The sequence below is a fragment of the Rhinichthys klamathensis genome, unplaced genomic scaffold (genome assembly GCF_029890125.1).
Source record: "Rhinichthys klamathensis goyatoka isolate OS25496 unplaced genomic scaffold, OSU_Roscu_1.1 h1tg000575l_1, whole genome shotgun sequence".
NCBI lineage: Eukaryota > Metazoa > Chordata > Actinopteri > Cypriniformes > Leuciscidae > Rhinichthys > Rhinichthys klamathensis.
Window position 1 is genome coordinate 335230 of NW_026607039.1, and position 20242 is coordinate 355471.

At 37.9% G+C, this 20242-nt stretch overlaps 1 protein-coding gene across 1 annotated transcript; it reads left to right on the forward strand.

Annotated features, from left to right (window-relative positions):
• The first annotated feature begins 4982 nt into the window (after positions 1–4982).
• Positions 4983–6214, forward strand: jund (JunD proto-oncogene, AP-1 transcription factor subunit). Its single transcript, XM_056239946.1, has one exon. The coding sequence runs from the start codon at positions 5176–5178 to the stop codon at positions 6013–6015; it is 840 nt and encodes a 279-aa protein (XP_056095921.1). The 5' UTR covers positions 4983–5175; the 3' UTR covers positions 6016–6214.
• Positions 6215–20242: the final 14028 nt, after the last annotated feature.

Here is a 20242-nt window from a genome sequence, read left to right on the forward strand (position 1 = left end):
CCTTCAGGCCGTGAGATGATGCTAAACACAAGAAGTGAGGCGGTGGACACACACACACACACACACACACACACACACACACACACACACTCACACACACATGCAGGAAATTAATTGAAAATGCTGCCAACAAGATATAACATATAAAGTGTTGAATTGCATAAGGATCTTTTAATGGTCATACACAGATCGTTGACAGGTAATTCCTTGAGGAGAATTTTAATCAAGAATCAATCTGCTCATATACAGCCTATATATTTATTTATTTAATTAAATGGGGGCGTTTTTAAGGGAGGCAGTGTCTCCTAAAAGAAACTGGATGAGAAAACAATCGATTTTACAAAAATAAAAGAACGCAAACATTACAAAATGTGACATTCATAAAGTGTAAATCACTCATTTTCTAAAGTAATGCTGTCCAACAGCGACACCCGTAGATGAAGTTATGCATCTCTCTTGCCTCCCTTGAGCCCGTTGAGTTTTAAAGTCCCCCTGTAGACAATAATTGTATCCTTTAAAACTCATCTTTTGATCACCAAAATTACATATTTAAACGTTTTTTTCCTGTGATTTTTTCCCTTCATGCCTTAAAATATCTTGAATGTAACTCGACACCCTTGCCTCATTTAGTAGGCTATAAGTGGTTCTATGAATTCCCGATTTTAGCTGATAATCTGCTTCTCTCCAGACTTAATGATATGCTAAAGCCCTCCCCCTCGTGATCTGATTGGTTACAAGGTAGTTTGTGACGTCAGAAACACCAGCTATTTTAAACCTTTTTGTATGAATTTACACATGGTTTGTCTTAAAGCGTATTAAAAACACCACATAGACACATAAACAACATTAAAAACTTGATTTTAGTAATTGTTTGGGGAAAGTCACATGAGAGGAGGCAATGCCTCCATTGCGCTATGATTGGATATGATCGTTATGATTGAATACGATTGGTTCGTGCCATAAATCCCGCCTCTTGTTTTTGTGCACGTTCTCGAATCGGCCTGAATGAAGATAATAATGGCGTTAATAAGACTAATTAAAAAGTAAGTAAATAACTCATCCACAGATATCACAGCTTTATGTCACGTCAAAATCAAACTTTAGTTTAGTGAGCAATAAGCTTGAGGAAATTAAATGTATCTTCTGTGAGTTACAAGCTTGATGACTAAAAATAAGAGGACTATGTATGTATGTATATATATATATATATATATACGGGTGTAATGATACCCTCATGTCACGATTCGATATAGGCCCATAACACGATACTGAACTCACAATACGATATTCCAAGACATATGATAAAAGGTTAATGAAAACTGAACTGTTGATTAAAATGCTAAATGTGATATTACATTGTGGGTGTAAATGAATAGACTTGGTGCTGAAACCCAACACAGGACAATAGACACACCAGAATACAATATTCATGATTCTGAAGCTAAAAATACAGAATTATTTTAGACAAAAATGCTTGCACTCTGCCACTTTTTACACAAATATTCCCCCATTGCATTATTATACATTAGGCCTATATATAGTAGTTTAATAATGTAGTACTGACACAAACTCTGAAAACTTGAATTTTTTTCTCACACAGTAATATTTATTTAAACTATCCTCAATAAATATCGCGACACGATATATTGCTACACACCCCTAATATTTACACATACATACACACATGTTTATAAAGTTAAACATTGTTTTTAACTAAACAATAATGGCTTTCAGTGTGCATAACTATCTGTTGTATTCTCTTATTTTTCCTCCTCCATTGCTGGTAAAAATCCATCTGTTCTTCTTCTTCTTCCACCCACTCATGCTCTGCACATCTTCACCCCCGCTTCATTCACCTGCCTCTGCGTCAGAGCCCATGTCAGTGTTGCCATGGCAACGGATGATGATGATGATGATGCTGATGATGCTGCTTCTATTCTCTGATGCAGTCGGTCTACAGACGTCATCGCCTCCCATTCAGATCTGCGCATTTACCCACGCTCTTCTTTCTCAGACTCACCGCCTGCAGTGTTATTAATAGAAATCCACACGGCTAATTCAATTCATGAATGCAATTTAACTTCAAAGCATCTTCACGTCCCTTAAGATTAGGATTTCTAAATAAAGTTGTCATTTTCCCTTCCCTTCATTAAGTGATATTTGTACGGTTGCAAAAAACAAAGAGCTATGCAACAACGTTTTGTTTGCAACTATTTATATTTTGCATACATTATGCAGTAGCAATGCATATACAATAGACTAGTGATAAATAACACAAGCTTAAAACATATGGGAAATAAAAGAAATACACTCACCGGCCACTTTATTAGGTACCCCATGCTAGTAACGGGTTGGACCCCCTTTTGCCTTCAGAACTGCCTCAATTCTTCGTGGCATAGATTCAACAAGGTGCTGGAAGCATTCCTCAGGGAGTTTGGTCCATATTGACATGATGGCATCACACAGTTGCCGCAGATTTGTCGGCTGCACATCCATGATGCGAATCTCCCGTTCCACCACATCCCAAAGATGCTCTATTGGGTTGAGATCTGGTGACTGTGGAGGCCATTTTAGTACAGTGAACTCATTGTCATGTTCAAGAAACCAATTTGAAATGATTAGAGCTTTGTGACATGGTGGAAGTAGCCATCAGAGGATGGGTACATGGTGGCCATAAAGGGATGGACATGGTCAGAAACAATGCTCAGGTAGGCCGTGGCATTTAAACGATGCCCAATTGGCACTAAGGGGCCTAAAGTGTGCCAGGAAAACATCCCCCACACCATTACACCACCACCACCAGCCTGCACAGTGGTAACAAGGCATGATGGTTCCATGTTCTCATTCTGTTTACGCCAAATTCTGACTCTAACATCTGAATGTCTCAACAGAAATCGAGACACATCAGACCAGGCAACATTTTTCCAGTCTTCAACTGTTCAATTTTGGTGAGCTCTTGCAAATTGTAGCCTCTTTTTCCTATTTGTAGTGGAGATGAGTGGTACCCGGTGGAGTCTTCTGCTGTTGTAGCCCATCCGCCTCAAGGTTGTGCGTGTTGTGGCTTCACAAATGCTTTGCTGCATACCTCGGTTGTAACGAGTGGTTATTTCAGTCACTGTTGCCCTTCTATCAGCTCGAACCAGTCTGGCCATTCTCCTCTGACCTCTGGCATCAACAAGGCATTTCCGCCCACAGAACTGCCGCTCACTGGATGTTTTTTCTTTTTCGGACCATTCTCTGTAAACCCTAGAGATGGTTGTGCGTGAAAATCCCAGTAGATTAGCAGTTTCTGAAATACTCAGACCAGCCCTTCTGGCACCAACAATCATGCCACGTTCAAAGTCACTCAAATCAACTTTCTTCCCCATACTGATGCTCGGTTTGAACTGCAGGAGATTGTCTTGACCATGTCTACATGCCTAAATGCACTGAGTTGCCGCCATGTGATTGGCTGCTTAGAAATTAAGTGTTAACGAGCTGTTGGACAGGTGTACCTAATAAAGTGGCCGGTGAGTGTATATTCGACTAAACTGCAACAAGTTTGCAACCAAATCCACATTTTAATGCATTTAAAAGCTAATTATTTGGAGTATCTTCTTTCATAAATATGGATATAGCAATTATTCTGGCATATATCTATTATGTCATATATCTGAAAACATTAAAATACTCTTCATGTTCCTAATATATTATTAATACATTCTTCGTATGACACATGACTTATGCAACTAGTGCAAAATATACATAAAATATTAAAAAAAAATGTTTATGAAACATAATGTTGCAACAGTATAGCCTGTGTATAGGCTATTATCCAACATACTTTTAGGTCGGACAATAAAACTATAAATGCTTATAAATTGCATAATGCTTATACAAGAGAGATGAAAGTCCTGATGTGCATGTGCACACAAATAAATTAAAATAAGCCTTTTTTTAAGATTTACGCATTTCAAATAATAGTAAAATGATATCAAATTGAATCAAGTAATCTTCAAATATTATTCAAATTATGAATTGAGAATTTTAAATAAATAAAAAAACTAGAGCTTATTAAAACACTTAATTAAAAACAAATTATGAATACAATGGTTATATAAATGGTTATAATAAATGGTTCATTCACCCGTTCCATTAAGATTTATACAAAATGTTTTATTAAGCTCTAGGTTTGTTTTTTACTAAAATGAAAGTCTTAATGCATAATATGAATAATATGTAAGGATTATTCAATGGAATTGTACCATTAATTGAAATGCATAAATCTTGAAAATAGGCTTATTTTAATTTATTTGAGTGCACATGCAGAGTTTCATCTCTCTTGTAAGCATTATGCAATTTATGAGCATTTATAGTTTTATTGTCCGACCTAAAAGTATGTTGGATAATATACACCGGCTATACTGCTGAAACATTATGTTTCATAAACATTTTTATAATAGCCAATATCCCTTTCACTTTAGTTTCAGCACTTTTGCATACATCTTGAAAAGAAAAAAGCTAAAAAAGTTGACTGTGGCTGTGCATATAAGCCTATACATTTAAATAACTCATATTTAAAGTGTATATTATGTACAGTGGGATCAACAAGTCTGGGACAACCTGTAAATAAATAAAGTTTAAAGACTTGGGATTGATAAAATGAATAAGAAATATTAATCTCTATTTCCAACTCTACACGAGTGTGGATTATTCCATCAGATAAAAAAAAGCTAGAGTGGAACTGGAACACTTGATCAAGCATACAAACAAAGACCTTCAACATGTTCAAAAAGAAGGGAACATTTTCTACCAGCCAGGCTTGCCTTGTTTCCCCACCCTCGCGCGCTCTCTACGTTCGCTATGACATCAACCCACAATGCACCGCACTGTTTGCCGTTTACTCGCCGTCTCTGTGGCGACAGCGGCCAGCGCCGCCCTTTATGCAAATGAAACCGGAAGAAAACGTCATCTTTGGCCAATCTGAGCGTTCTAAAGTGACATAATGGAATTTTTAGGGATAGAAAACTTGCAAATGCGTACTGACGCCCATAGAGAACACCTCTCGTGCAAGGGAGAAACAACAATACCGTAAAACAATACCATAAATCGATCAAGGGAATAAAAATAAACGTTCGAGGAAATACTTGTGCGATCAAATGCGTCGTTTGGACACCCTTCACTGGGTGTAGTAGGATGGGAACAAGCCTTTACCCAGACGAGGATATCCAAGGAATATCACGCATTATGATGAAGAAAGACATGAGTTTGAACCTAGACGACCAGAATAGCTCGAACCTCAAGCCAGATTTGAGAGATGCCGAGGGAATTCTTAATTCGCCCGATTTGGGGCTCCTAAAACTGGCTTCTCCAGAGCTGGAAAGGCTGATTATCCAGTCTAACGGGATGGTGACCACCACACCGACCTCGCAGTTCGTCTACCCGAAGTCGGTAAGCGACGAGCAGGAGTTCGCGGAGGGATTCGTCAAAGCCCTGGAGGACCTTCACAAGCAGAACCAGCTGAACGGTGGACCGTGTGTTCCACCGACGCTTAACCGACTCACAAGCAGCTCTAACCTCGCCTTGCCCACGGACCTGCCCGTGTATACGAACTTAAACGCGTACGGAAGTACAACGGTTAACTATTCAACGGACACGATTCCGTTCCCTCCGCCGCCGCCCGCGCACCCAATGGCGACGCAACAACCGCAAAAGGACGAACCGCAAACCGTTCCGGACATGCAAAGCTTCGGAGACAGTCCTCCGCTCTCCCCCATCGACATGGACACGCAAGAGCGCATAAAGGCCGAGAGAAAGAAGCTGCGCAACCGGATCGCCGCCTCCAAATGCCGCAAGAGGAAACTCGAGCGGATTTCCCGGTTGGAAGACAAAGTGAAATCTCTGAAGAACCAGAACACGGAGCTCGCGTCCACGGCGAGCGTGCTGAGAGAGCAAGTGGCGCAGTTAAAACAGAGAGTGATGAACCACGTCAATAACGGCTGTCAGTTGCTGCCTAATCAAGTTCAAGCTTATTAAAAAAAAAGACAGTTGGGAACTTAATTGGGACAAACTACTTCGTCATAACTGCGTCTTTAACGGACAGCTCTGTCGCTTAGTCACGTGATACTACCCTGTCAATCATCTTGTCAGTTAAAATCCTCCACATTCAATTTTTATTTAATTTCCTACCGTTTGGGAGAGAAACGTTGTCACGTTGATATGTCGTGGGTCTTTCATGTGTTCGCAATTTGCATAATGATGCATTGACCAAACGTATCCTTTACAAAAGTTCACAATGTTGTTGCAGATTAAATATAATGTGGATAACAATGAATACATGTATTTTCATCTGGTTAGATACTGGTCAAACCCCTTTATCTAAACCTCTCGTCAGACTCGCACACCCGCCATGTTTGTAGTTTTTGTAACACTTTTTATTGGTGTTTGTAGTTCTAATCGAATCCTTGTCCAACGCGGCAATATTAGCCGTTAGTGTGCATTTTCAACATACTACGATTTAGGACACACTAATTCTAATACTATTTAGGACGGATAGTATGCACATTTCATTTAAATTAAACCGTTATTTTATTAAGCTAATTCGCAAAGAGTCATGCTTTGTAATGCAACGAAACTAGCGATTGTGCGCAGTGATACAGCGAACATTGTTTCGCGTCGGTGTCATATTACAGCGAGTGATCAATCTTCACCCAGGACTGGAAATATATCTAAATATATCTGTTTGATTGGACAAGCAGTATAACGTTTTCCTAAAATGTCACTGGAAAGTTCGCTCCAAGTATCCGCCAGATGTGTGTTGTTTGGTAGCACGAGACGCTCTATCCTGTTTCGGTTTCTTTTGGAGCTATTTTCGTTGCTTTTATTATAATAATGTATATTATTTTCGTTAAACCGTCATGAATAGCCATCATTCCGCCAAAAGATATAGTCCCTGACATGACAGAATGTTGCAATGCAACGAAACTAAGGATTGTGCGATTGTATGCTGTTTTGCATCATGTTTTGCATCATATTTTAGCGATTGATCAATCATCCAGGACCGGAATTATATCTTTTTTTTTATTTCATATCTATTTTTGATTGGACAAGCAGCGTTCCTAAAATTTTTCCTAAAACATATATTGAAAGTTCCCTCTTTGTATCAGTCCACTGTCAGTCTGTGCGTTGCTTGGCAACACGATTGTGTTTTGGTTTCTTTTGGAACTAATTTCGGTGGTTTGATATTTTATTAAATTGTTATTATGATAATTGCAAAAAAATAAATACAGTCCCAGACTTGACTGAATGTTGCTATGCAACAAAACTAAAGTTTCTGATATGCTAAAAGGTGTTTTGTATGTAAAAAATTTTCCGCCATGGAATAAAGAAATTTAAAAGATAATTGCGACTTTTTATCTTGCAATTCTTACTTTTTTTCCACAATTAAGAGTTTATATATCGTAATTCAGACTATTTTGCAATTACAAGTTCATATCTCGCAATTAAGACTATTTTTGGCAATTCTGACAATTTTTCTCGCAATTGCGAGTTTATATCTCGCAATTTTTAGTATTTTTTTCTCGCAGTTTTGACTTTTTTCTTGCAATTCTGAGTTTATATCTTGCAATTCTTTTTCTGCAATTATGAGTTTATATCTCGCAATTCTTTTTGCCAATTCTGACTATTTTTCTCGCAATTGTGAGTTTATATCTCAAAATATTTTTTTTTCTTGCAATTCTGACTTTTATTCCTCACAATTGCGAGTTTATATCTCACTTTTCTGAGGAAAAAAAATTATAATTGTGAGATAAAAAGTCGCAATAATCTTACTTTATGTTTTTATTCAGTGGCAAAGTCAAGCTTCCATAGTTTTGCTTCATAGCTGTTTTTTATGTTATATTAGCACTACTGGAACGCTGCATTGACCAATCATGTTTTATATTTTTTTAACTATAAATATATTTAGGCCTATACAGCAGTTAGTTCTGGTACACTAATTGCATTACACTAGCAGTCTAGTGAGTATTTATAAGAGCACTGAATTCATTTCACTTGCACTGTATCACTAGCATGTTGACAGTTGATCCAGGGGACTTTTTCTGAAACTGTTTTCTTCGGCAGAGCAACAACCAACAAAAAAATGTCACACTCAATATGAAGAGTTGTATAAAAGCAATATCACATTGCAGTGCATCAGTGTATTAAAACAGCAGCCTGGGAGTGTAATGATTTCATATCACGTGGATGTGATGAAGTCAGTCGGATAACTGTGTGTTGAAACATTATTCTGAGCTGCTGTCACTTGTCAAGTCAACTACACATTTACTGATGCATAAAGGTCACAAACTGATCTGATCTCACCCTTCCAGTGACCATTCATTCTCGTTGAACTGTCGAAGCGGACACTACAGGTGCTGATGTATAATATGTTTACAATATTTTGTAGCAAATGGACTCACGGAAGCAATTATGCTACATCATTTGGTCTCATGAGAGAAGATCTAAGCTGTATTTTTGCATGCTCGAGACAAGCTCAAAATGAGTGCAACCAAACACAACAAAGATGTCATGCATGTATACGCTTCATGTTTAAGGCCTTATCTGACGACAAGCTCTTATTAATCAACGACTGTATCTATTTTATATACAACTATTCACACAATGTCTTATTTTATGCTCTTTTGGATTTACGTGTGTCGTGCTGTAAATGTAAACTTTCCACCCGTCACGTGTCCTGTACTGCCTTCATACGTTCCTAGTGTGATGATGTGTACATTAATGTCATTAAACCTGTTCAATTCACTTGTTAAATTATATGTTTGTGGCAATTTTATACCCCTCTGTTCATGCATACATATACAGGTGAAACTCGAAAAATTAGAATATCGTGCAAAAGTTCATTTATCTCAGTAATTCAACTTAAAAGGTGAAACATATATTATATAGACTCAAAGTGAGATATTTCAAGCCTTTATTTGTTATAATTTTGGCTTACAGATATGAAAACCCCAAATTCGAATTAGAATATTGTGAAAAGGTTTTCATAAGCTGTAAGCCATAATCATCAAAATTATAACAAATAAAGGCTTGAAATATCTCACTTGGCATGTAATGAGTCTATATAATATATTAGTTTCAGCTTTTAAGTTGAATTACTGAAATAAAGGAACTTTTGCACCATTTTCTAATTTTTCGAGTTTCACCTGTATACACACTAAAAAATGCTGAGTTGTTTCAACCCAAATTTGGGTCAAATATGGACAAACCCAAATGTTGGGTTAAAAATGCAGTTAAAAAATGTACTGTTGAAAGTTGAAGTTGGGTTAAAATTTGAAATGACATTTTTAACCCAACATTTGGGTTTGTCCATATTTTACCCAAATTTGGGTTAAAACAACCCAGCATTGTTTAGAGTGTATAGACCTAGTCGTATTTAAACGTTTGTAGAAAAGTTTGAAACTGCGTCCTCTAGTGGTCTAGGCATGGTACAACAACTATTAAATAGTAAAACTCTACTTACAAGTACACTATATGCAGCAAGTAAATGCATGGTTGCATGCTATAAGAAGAGGCATCATATGTGCATTTGTGTTATAAAGCACAACCCACTGTCACGGTTTTATTTCAAATGTATAATTTTTTTTTTTTTGCTATTTAGCCCAGTAAAACGTTCAAATGAACTACTGAACATCAAAACCCACACTAAAAAAATTATAGACCATTATGGCAACATATGTTTTTGCATTGCTTTTAACTCATCAAAATAAGTTAAGTCCCCCTGTGGTGAAAAAACAGATTTTAATGTTGTTTATGTGTCTATGTGGTGTTTTAATACGCTTTAAGACAAACCATGTGTAAATTCATAAGTCGACAGCATTGCTGAGTATTTTCAGTCTCAAAAACATGGTTTGAAATCGCTGGTGTTTCTGACGTCACAAACGACCTTGTAACCAATCAGATCAACGTGTGATCGTCAACCAGTGGATCTCTGAGCTGAGTGAGTGAGTGGAGGCGGGGCTCATTTGCATATTCATAGAGTTCATGTCAACATATTCATGTCTAGTTACATTCAAGCAATTTTAAGGCATAACAAAAAAACTTTACATATGTAATTTTGGTGATCAAAGGTGAGTTTTAAGGAATAAAATGATTGACTACAGGGGGACATTAATACATTTTTAACTTTTTTTTTAATAAGTTATACAAGATGCAACTAATTTTTTAAGTTTGTTCAATGTAATTTAAGTTGAAATGACTTAAACATCCAAGTTGATTGTACTTAAAAATTTAAAACACTGCACAATGCTATTTTAACATTCACTACTGATGATAAATCAAGGTCTAAAGCAGACAGAATGAATTCATGTCCATATGTATACTGTGTTGGGTAAGTTACCGTACTCTAAAAAAGTAATTACTAGCTTAATTACATCTACAACAGTCTAATTAGATTATTAGTATTGCATTACTTGTTACTAATTACTTTCTAAATCCCATATCAACCTCAAAGTTGAACAATACAAGGATACATTAAAAAAGCTATTTTAATTATTTTAAATAAATACTATAAAATTGTATAAATTATTCTTGAATTGACCAAAGTATTTAAAGGGAGAAAACTACATAAAAAAAAAAACACATACATTTTAACATTAGACATTACATTTTGGTTTAATTAATACAGTATTTAATGCAAGTAACTGTAATTAAATTACAGAAAATTAAGAGTCATCTTTTTCAAGGGAAAGGCAATTAAATCAGAGTTACTCTTATCTTGTGTTTGGTGGAAATCTTCACAAAAGAGAGTATAAAACAAATATTGTATGTTACTGTGAGAATTAAGCCATTTTTTACAGTGAAGTTGATAAAGTCTCTATATATTACGGCATTAACGCAGTACGTTCTGTGTCCAGTAGGGAGAGACCAACACCATCATATTTGCTTTCCCTACAACATTTGATTTACACTCTCTTGTGAAGCTGTCCACCAAACACAATAGACAGAGAAGAGTAAGTGTTGGCAGACAGAAGTATTGACTGTGATAAATGAGCTCAATTGTCCAGAAAGGCTTGCAGAAGCTCTTGCATTGTTTGCTGTTATTTCACATCTCATTGCGTCAAAGGTTTAACTATAGTTATGATGACACCTAGTTAAAACATCAGCCTTAGTTCACCGTGACAGAACTCACTTGACCAGAAACAGCACATTTTATTTGTTTCCATGGCAATATGAGCTTTTTGTCCTGTTGTTCGGACATGAACTTGTTGGTCTTTATTTGCGGCTGCCCTGAGTTAATGCATCCGAGCAGAAAACAGGCATTCAAGGCTTTCAGTGGCGCTCCATCAGATCATTATGAGCGTTTACTGAAGTTATTCCTGAAACGGCTACCTGTCAAAGCCAGATACACAGATGAATTCATCTATCTATCTACAGATTACAGGAACGTCTGTGTGTGTGTGTGTGTGTGTGTGTGTGTGTGTTATTCGCATATCTCTCGAACCGTTAGTCCGATGGATTTCAAACTTGACGGGTGTCTTGCTACGGGCGCGAGTAAGTGCAGTGCCAAGTTTGACGTTGTTTGGATTAGAAATGCAAAAGATATCGGTAAATATATCGGTAAAAGAAGCACACACTGAAGATGTTTAGAAGGTTGTGGTTTACAAATAAACATTCTGACATAAACGCACTGTCAGCTAAACATTAAGTCATGCACAAATAACACACAAAACATGCACAAACACACTCAAAAACAAATTTTGCACGGGCACTGCACTAGTTTAAACAATGGCATGACCCTCGCTAGACAATAGAAACTAAATGCCAAAAAGATAAACGAAGAAGGAAGGATAAAATGCTTGCAGTATTTCACTGTTACAATATTTAATATATCTTACAATATATAAAATGTAATAATGAAAAACATTTGACTTCATATAAGTGATATGCGTGTGTTTGTTTAATGTTCACAGTCAATACAAGACGTCATTGGTAGTTTGACATGCTTTCTGAATTTGTTTTGAGCGTTTTTATATCAAATGATATAAAGTGCACTTATTATGCTATTCTAAAGGCTGTTTTGGAGTCTCTTACAACAGGTGTACATGCATCAAAGGTCAAAAAACACGTTATTAGTCTCATAATATCCATTGCAGCATCTGCTCTTTTCTCTCAGTGTCTAAAAAGGTTCGATCTATGATTTGTTCTCTCTAAACCCCGCCTTTCCGAGAGCTGCTCTGCTCTGATTGGTCAGATGGCCCAGTCTGTTGTGATTGGTCTACTCTGCTCTGATTGGTCAGATGGCCCAGTCTGTTGTGATTGGTCTACTCTGCTCTGATTGGTCAGATGGCCCAGTCTGTTGTGATTGGTCTACTCTGCTCTGATTGGTCAGATGGCTCCGTCTGTTGTGATTGGTCTACTCTGCTCTGATTGGTCAGACGGCCCAGTCTGTTGTGATTGGTCTACTCTGCTCTGATTGGTCAGACGGCCCAGTCTGTTGTGATTGGTCTACTCTGCTCTGATTGGTCAGACGGCCCAGTCTGTTGTGATTGGTCTACTCTGCTCTGATTGGTCAGATGGCCCAGTCTGTTGTGATTGGTCTACTCTGCTCTGATTGGTCAGATGGCCCAGTCTGTTGTGATTGGTCTACTCTGCTCTGATTGGTCAGATGGCTCCGTCTGTTGTGATTGGTCTACTCTGCTCTGATTGGTCAGACGGCCCAGTCTGTTGTGATTGGTCTACTCTGCTCTGATTGGTCAGACGGCCCAGTCTGTTGTGATTGGTCTACTCTGCTCTGATTGGTCAGACGGCCCAGTCTGTTGTGATTGGTCTGCTCTGCTCTGATTGGTCAGACGGCCCAGTCTGTTGTGATTGGTCTACTCTGCTCTGATTGGTCAGACGGCCCAGTCTGTTGTGATTGGTCTACTCTGCTCTGATTGGTCAGACGGCCCAGTCTGTTGTGATTGGTCTGCTCTGCTCTGATTGGTCAGACGGCCCAGTCTGTTGTGATTGGTCTGCTCTGCTCTGATTGGTCAGATGGCTCCGTCTGTTGTGATTGGTCTACTCTGCTCTGATTGGTCAGACGGCCCAGTCTGTTGTGATTGGTCTACTCTGCTCTGATTGGTCAGACGGCCCAGTCTGTTGTGATTGGTCTACTCTGCTCTGATTGGTCAGATGGCCCAGTCTGTTGTGATTGGTCTACTCTGCTCTGATTGGTCAGATGGCTCAGTCTGCTGTGATTGGTCTACTCTGCTCTGATTGGTCAGATGGCTCCGTCTGTTGTGATTGGTCTGCTCTGCTCTGATTGGTCAGACGGCCCAGTCTGCTGTGATTGGTCTGCTCTGCTCTGATTGGTCAGATGGCTCCGTCTGTTGTGATTGGTCTACTCTGCTCTGATTGGTCAGACGGCCCAGTCTGTTGTGATTGGTCTACTCTGCTCTGATTGGTCAGACGGCCCAGTCTGTTGTGATTGGTCTGCTCTGCTCTGATTGGTCAGACGGCCCAGTCTGTTGTGATTGGTCTACTCTGCTCTGATTGGTCAGACGGCCCAGTCTGTTGTGATTGGTCTACTCTGCTCTGATTGGTCAGACGGCCCAGTCTGTTGTGATTGGTCTACTCTGCTCTGATTGGTCAGATGGCCCAGTCTGTTGTGATTGGTCTACTCTGCTCTGATTGGTCAGATGGCCCAGTCTGCTGTGATTGGTCTACTCTGCTCTGATTGGTCAGACGGCCCAGTCTGCTGTGATTGGTCTACTCTGCTCTGATTGGTCAGACGGCCCAGTCTGTTGTGATTGGTCTACTCTGCTCTGATTGGTCAGACGGCCCAGTCTGCTGTGATTGGTCTACTCTGCTCTGATTGGTCAGACGGCCCAGTCTGTTGTGATTGGTCTACTCTGCTCTGATTGGTCAGATGGCTCCGCCTGTTGTGATTGGTCTACTCTGCTCTGATTGGTCAGACGGCCCAGTCTGCTGTGATTGGTCTGCTCTGCTCTGATTGGTCAGACGGCCCAGTCTGTTGTGATTGGTCTACTCTGCTCTGATTGGTCAGACGGCCCAGTCTGTTGTGATTGGTCTACTCTGCTCTGATTGGTCAGACGGCCCAGTCTGTTGTGATTGGTCTACTCTGCTCTGATTGGTCAGACGGCCCAGTCTGTTGTGATTGGTCTACTCTGCTCTGATTGGTCAGATGGCCCAGTCTGTTGTGATTGGTCTACTCTGCTCTGAAATGCTGATTAGCATATCTGAATTTCAGCTCTTCCTCAGATCTTGATACAGTTTCCATCCAAAGTTGCATAATTTAACTTATGCGCAAAATTTCAATATCGCATAAAACATTTGCGAATAAAGCAGCATTTCCATCCCATATCTTCAAGAGAATAAAATCGTCACTTTCTGGGAAATTGACGCAAACGATCTGTAATAAAAACGGAAGTCGCTGCAGTTGGGGAAGAGAATGTGGTTCTTTTTTCCTCCATCATAAACGAGTTGCGTCTCAGAGCGTCAGACGAAACGTAATAAACACTGTCATTACCTTGGGTTCGGATGCTGGTGTTTGTGAACACAATCGTGTGAGACGCTTCTGGAGGGAATTAAACTAAACCATTCTGATGACAGACTTCGGCTCAGGCCTTTTAGAATCACCAAACAACATTTGAGATGCTGTGATACGATTGGTCCGCTGGTTAGTCCAGTTATCCAATCACAGCCTCTGCTGAGGCAAAGTTATTGTTGCGTATTTATTCGATTAACGTGTTTCCATCATAAATTATGTGCATGTTTCCTTATTGGATAAAAAAAAAAGTTTTTTATACGCATTTTTAGGATTTATGCACATCTTGGCGTTTCCATCTGACATTTTTTTTGTTGTGCATTATCCAGAAATGTGTATTTATGTTGTATTTGCATACAAATAGGTGGATGGAAACATACGAACAGTAACGATGGCGTGAGCTTTACCGTATCAATCTCATCACAGTGGATTTGCTTTGTCAGCAGAAAACAGCGTCTTCTCGACACGAACAACACAAACCAAACTCTTCCAGTCTCAGATAAACTAGTGTTTGAGGGCGGAGCTAAGAGATGCTGTTCAGCCAATCAAGACCAGAGGATAGAATTATGCTAATTTGTTACAGTTCAGAATCACTTCTTTCTTTTGGGAAACAATAACTCAATTTATCTGCACTTTAACCTTTTACAATCACAAACAGCTTTATTACACACTACATGAAAGTTATTATCCCAAAAAGCACAATGGGCACTTAAAAAAAAATCACAACTTTTTGGAAAAATAGTCAAAAATCTATTGGATATAAGATTTCATCATATGGAAAGGGATATCAGATTTTCTCATTATTTTTCTAAGATAAATGAATGGATAATTTTGCAAATATTATCTTTACAATTCCAATTAACTTTAAACTTATTCCTAAACTAAATAAAATAAAAACTTGTATCTGTACATCTGTTACGGCCCTGGCTACATACACATCACATGAAAGTGAGAAGGTAATGACAAAGTAGCCATTTCTTTTCATATAATGTGTTTTTTTAAAGATAAATATCTTTGAGACAGTCTATTTCAGATCAAATAAAAAAATCTTTGGACGTCCCGTTCCTTTTAAAGTCACTTTCTGTATATCAGTAGCTTCTCTTATGAGTCAGAGAGCCGTTCAGTCAGACACTGATATAGAAAGACGGTCTCTAATGATAAATGCAATGAGACACACTGTTCTTTATTGAATTATGTATTTAAAAGGATCCTATTCTTTTTTGCAGAGAACCGTCTCATTTCAGACCCAACAAACTGAATCCATCTGACGGAAACTCAAAAAATTCAGTTTCCGGTGTTTGAAATGGGTTTGCACGCTCTGTTCTTCAGCAACCTCAAATAAAAAGTTATTTTGCATTTTTAATCAAATTTTATGAACTTTGAAGGAGGTGGAAGATAATGCATTACATTTTGGGAATTGGATATTCAATACAGAAAATGTGCACTGTACTTTGTTTTGTTTTTGTATCACTGAATACTATTATCATTTCTATTATTATTTAATTTTATATTTTTCGTTATTTAAATATAAGTTTCTGTTTAAAAAAAAATCAATATAATTTTTACTAATCTTATTTTAGTTTTTAGTTGTTTTAGCACATCAAGTTAACTAAAATTATAGCCTTACTTGGCAACTATAGCTGAAATAAAAAAGCTTTTTTATATTTTATTTCAGTTAACGTTTATTTTATCTTATTTTTTGATGGTTTTAGTTTCAGTTTTAGTTAACCGTGTAGAGTGTGGCCTATACATTTTATATATAAATTTACATTTTGATACTGCTGGTCACAGTATTAATTTTATATTCATACTATTTGTACAGTACTGTTGTATTCTATTATGATTATAACCCGATTTTAACTGTGGATATTTGAGTATTTATGCAGAAGGAACACAATTATAATTGGTTTTATGTTTTAAAATGCGAAAACGGCAAGAAAAAGAGCGTCCCATTGGAGAGCAAGGATGAAACAGGTAATATTAATGAATATATAAAATGAATCACTCTGTGGTTTGTTGACCATTTTTTACAGTATGTAGTTTCCATATTAGCCAATAATCTCAAAAAATGTGATGAGGGAAAACATTTATTAATTTAGTAGATGAGGAATAGAGAAGCGATTCATCCTAAGGAGGAATGTTAAAATGCTAAAAAAAAATTACATAGAGAGGAAAGATATTAATTTTCAGAAATTATGCATATCATAAAGGGTTAATGCTTGCAGTGCATGACGATGTTTTTGTCATTTCATTTGCTTCAGTGAATTCTCTCTCCGCTCACTTCTGTTCTGCTCTTTCCCCCCCTTTTTTTTTGTCACCACTGGTTTTATTCTCAAATTTTGTGCTCTGGACCAAATGCGATAGAGAATCAAGCTGAGAGATGTCCTGTCTCTCTGTCTCGGTCCCCATGAGATGTTCACTTGATGATCACCTCCATCGCTGTGATAGCTTTGACTAGAATAGAGAAAGGTGACATCTTGTCCTTTCACTGGTCTTTCCAGCCGAACAGAACAGAACAATCTCAGCACTGACGCACAAGACGAGACGGCGCTGCACGATGTACTTCACATTCTGCTAATAATGTTAGTTATCATCATCATCATCATGTTCTTCATCATCTCCATAATCTCAATCATCTGTTTCTAGTGGTCAGTCATTTGTTCAACCTTCTCCTCATCACTGTTGTTCTTTAAAATCGTCTTGCAAATATAAATAGTTTTGTTCGTTTTTTTATTTATAAACACATTTATAATGTTAGAAAAAAATATATCAGATAAATGCTGTTCTTTTGAACTTTCTATTCATCAAAGAATCATGAAAAATAAAATGTATGATGGTTTGCACAAAAATCTGAAGCAGCACAACTTTTCTCAACATTGATAATAATCAGAAATGTTTCTTCAAATCATCATATTAGAGTGATTTCTGAAGGATCATGTGACACTGATGACTGGAGTAATGATGCTGAAAATTCAGCTTTGATCACACGAATAAATTACATTATATAATGATTATTTTAATATTAATGTTTTTACTGTATTTTGTCAAATAAATGCAGCCTTGGTGAACATAGGGACCTTTCAAAACAATAATAAAAAAAAAGTATTCTTCCAAACCGGTAGTGACTGTGTGTGTGTGTGAGAGAGAATTTGAATTTCGGCATGGGATTGAGTGTATTGCGTATAATTTCACTCATTCCCGCAGATTTTGTGCTCACACCCAAAGTGCGCACACATAAAGCCATCTCGAGTTCGTTTTCGCTGCTTATTGCACTTAAACAGTCAAATACACACAAAATAATGTCAAAATGCCAGTCTTGGCGAGTATTCACGTAAACACAGTCAGTTGTTTATAAGTGAACGTAAACAGTAGGGGTGGAACGGTACAGGTATTCGTATTGAACCGAAACGGTACGGGCGTCACGGTTCGGTGCACGAATTTACACGGAGAATACACGGTATAAAAATAAATAAAACACGCGTGCAAATTAGTTAATGTAATGCGGAGCTACTGTTAGATACGCGGGTTCTTTAGGGACACATAATCTGTACCATCGGCTTAGCTCTGAACGCGCGTTCACTTCAAACGTTGGCTAACTTGGCTTTATACGCGCGTGGCGTCCTATTCGCTTTGGACTAGCGTCGAACTAGACGCGATAGACGCGAATTTGACGCTCTATTCGCGTTTGGTGTGACCGCATAATGATAATAATCAGAGTATCATTAATAAATATCAATAATCAAATATCATTAATAAATTATTATTAATAAATAATAATTTATTAATGATAATAATAAAACAGGCTGCGATGTCAAGATTGCAATGCTGGAGTGTGTGTGTGTGTGTGTGTGTGAGAGAGAGAGAGAGAGAGAGAGAGAGAGAGAGAGAGAGAGAGAGAGAGAGAGAGAGAGAGAGAGAGAGAGAGAGAGGCGCGGGCGCGATCGAACAGTGGAAACATAAAAAACATACTCCGTCATTTTGTTCATACAGATCATTAAACCTGCAAAGTGTTTACTTATATTTGTGTACACTCGCAATAAAACACAACATTGTGCTTTTGTCACACTGTAAACTCTTGTCAAACTGTAACCTACAACTGTCACCCAACCAAAATCACACACACACACACTGTTTTAAAAGCAAAACATATTTACCCAACTCCATTTCAAAACAGTCTGTGGGTCCCATCTTTTGGACATTCATCATATCGCATTGGTTTCCATTTCTTGTCCTCGGAGCGCTAATCTTACACATTCTACATTGATTAAAAAAGAAAATCGAATGTGTTTTTAATGGTAGTATTATTTTATACAGAAATGAATTATTTATAATTCAGATGAGAATAATGTTACATTGTTAATTAATAATGTTAATTAAAATTAAGGAAAACAAATATATTTATCTGAAATATAGCAAATTAATTTTAAATTAATTCAGGTACAATTACCAAACATATCGCAAGGTCTTTTTGTCTTTTTAATAATTTAAACTAATTATATAAAACTATTGTCAGTGCACTACAAATAAACTGGTTCTATGCCTTTATTGATAAAACTTATTTAAAAAATACAATGCCTTCTGTATTTTTGTTTTGCTTTTCCCTCCATTGTACCGAAATCGTACTGAACCGTGATGTCTGAACCGAGGTATGAACCGAACCGTGACTTCTGTGTACCGTTCCACCCCTAGTAAACAGTTGAGAAAGAAAACGCATGTGTAACAGTATAATGGATCTGCAGCCTAATATTCCTGCTGCCAAATTATGAGATGATATTAAAAATATCTATATGGCAGTTTTACCCCTTGGTATCGATGTCAAAATTGCTGCCAGTCAAAATACTGCGTGGCGCGTAACTTTGGAAAACCACTAGCCACAGTGGCTGATCAGCAAAAAAGTGAATGTCAAGCCCTGGCAGGGTTCCCACACCTCGGTTAACTTCAAATTCAAGGACCTTTCAAGGACTTTCCGGGTCCAATACCCTCAAATTTAAGGGCTTAATGTGGGGACACATTTGTTGTGTCCAACAATAAACGTTCAGGTACCACTGTAGTAGTTTTGTCCATGCGGGAACGTCATGGCAACGTACAACACAAAGTACGTCATGCAGGAAACCCTTAGGCCGTGTGTCCATAGACATAATAAATACATAGACGCCCTATTGGCCGCTGGAGCGTACGTCAACGGCGCCGCCATGTTGGGGATGGCAACTTTCCCATACCTCTCATACCGGGAATTGAGAAAAATGCCTGTTTTGTGCGCTGTTTGGGGCTGTACACATCGCCACACAATTGAAAACAGCTTTCGAGGAATTACCTTTCACAAGCAAGACTGAACGTTTGTTTTTGGTTGTATTTGGTCATGATTTAATTAGTAATAGTAACGTTCAGAGGATACATTTAAAAATACTACTGTTATTGTGTCACGAAATGTAGTTTAAATAGTTTTTCAGTCGACAATGTAGTTGTTTAAAGCTCAAATATGTGGTTTGTTTATAAAGATAGCGCCTATTTAAAAATTTGATCTGACGTTTTCGGAGTTGTAAGATGCGCTCAGCGCTCGTCTACCCCGCCTGGAACAGCCGTCCCTCGGCCAGTGCTTCTGAAGGTTTGCCGCTGACTCGGATGTCTGTAGTCTAGTGGTTAAACATGAGATATAATTCGTCTTGTGTATATCTAACGGGCGATCTTTGGTCTCATTAATCTATAAATCGTTCCCTG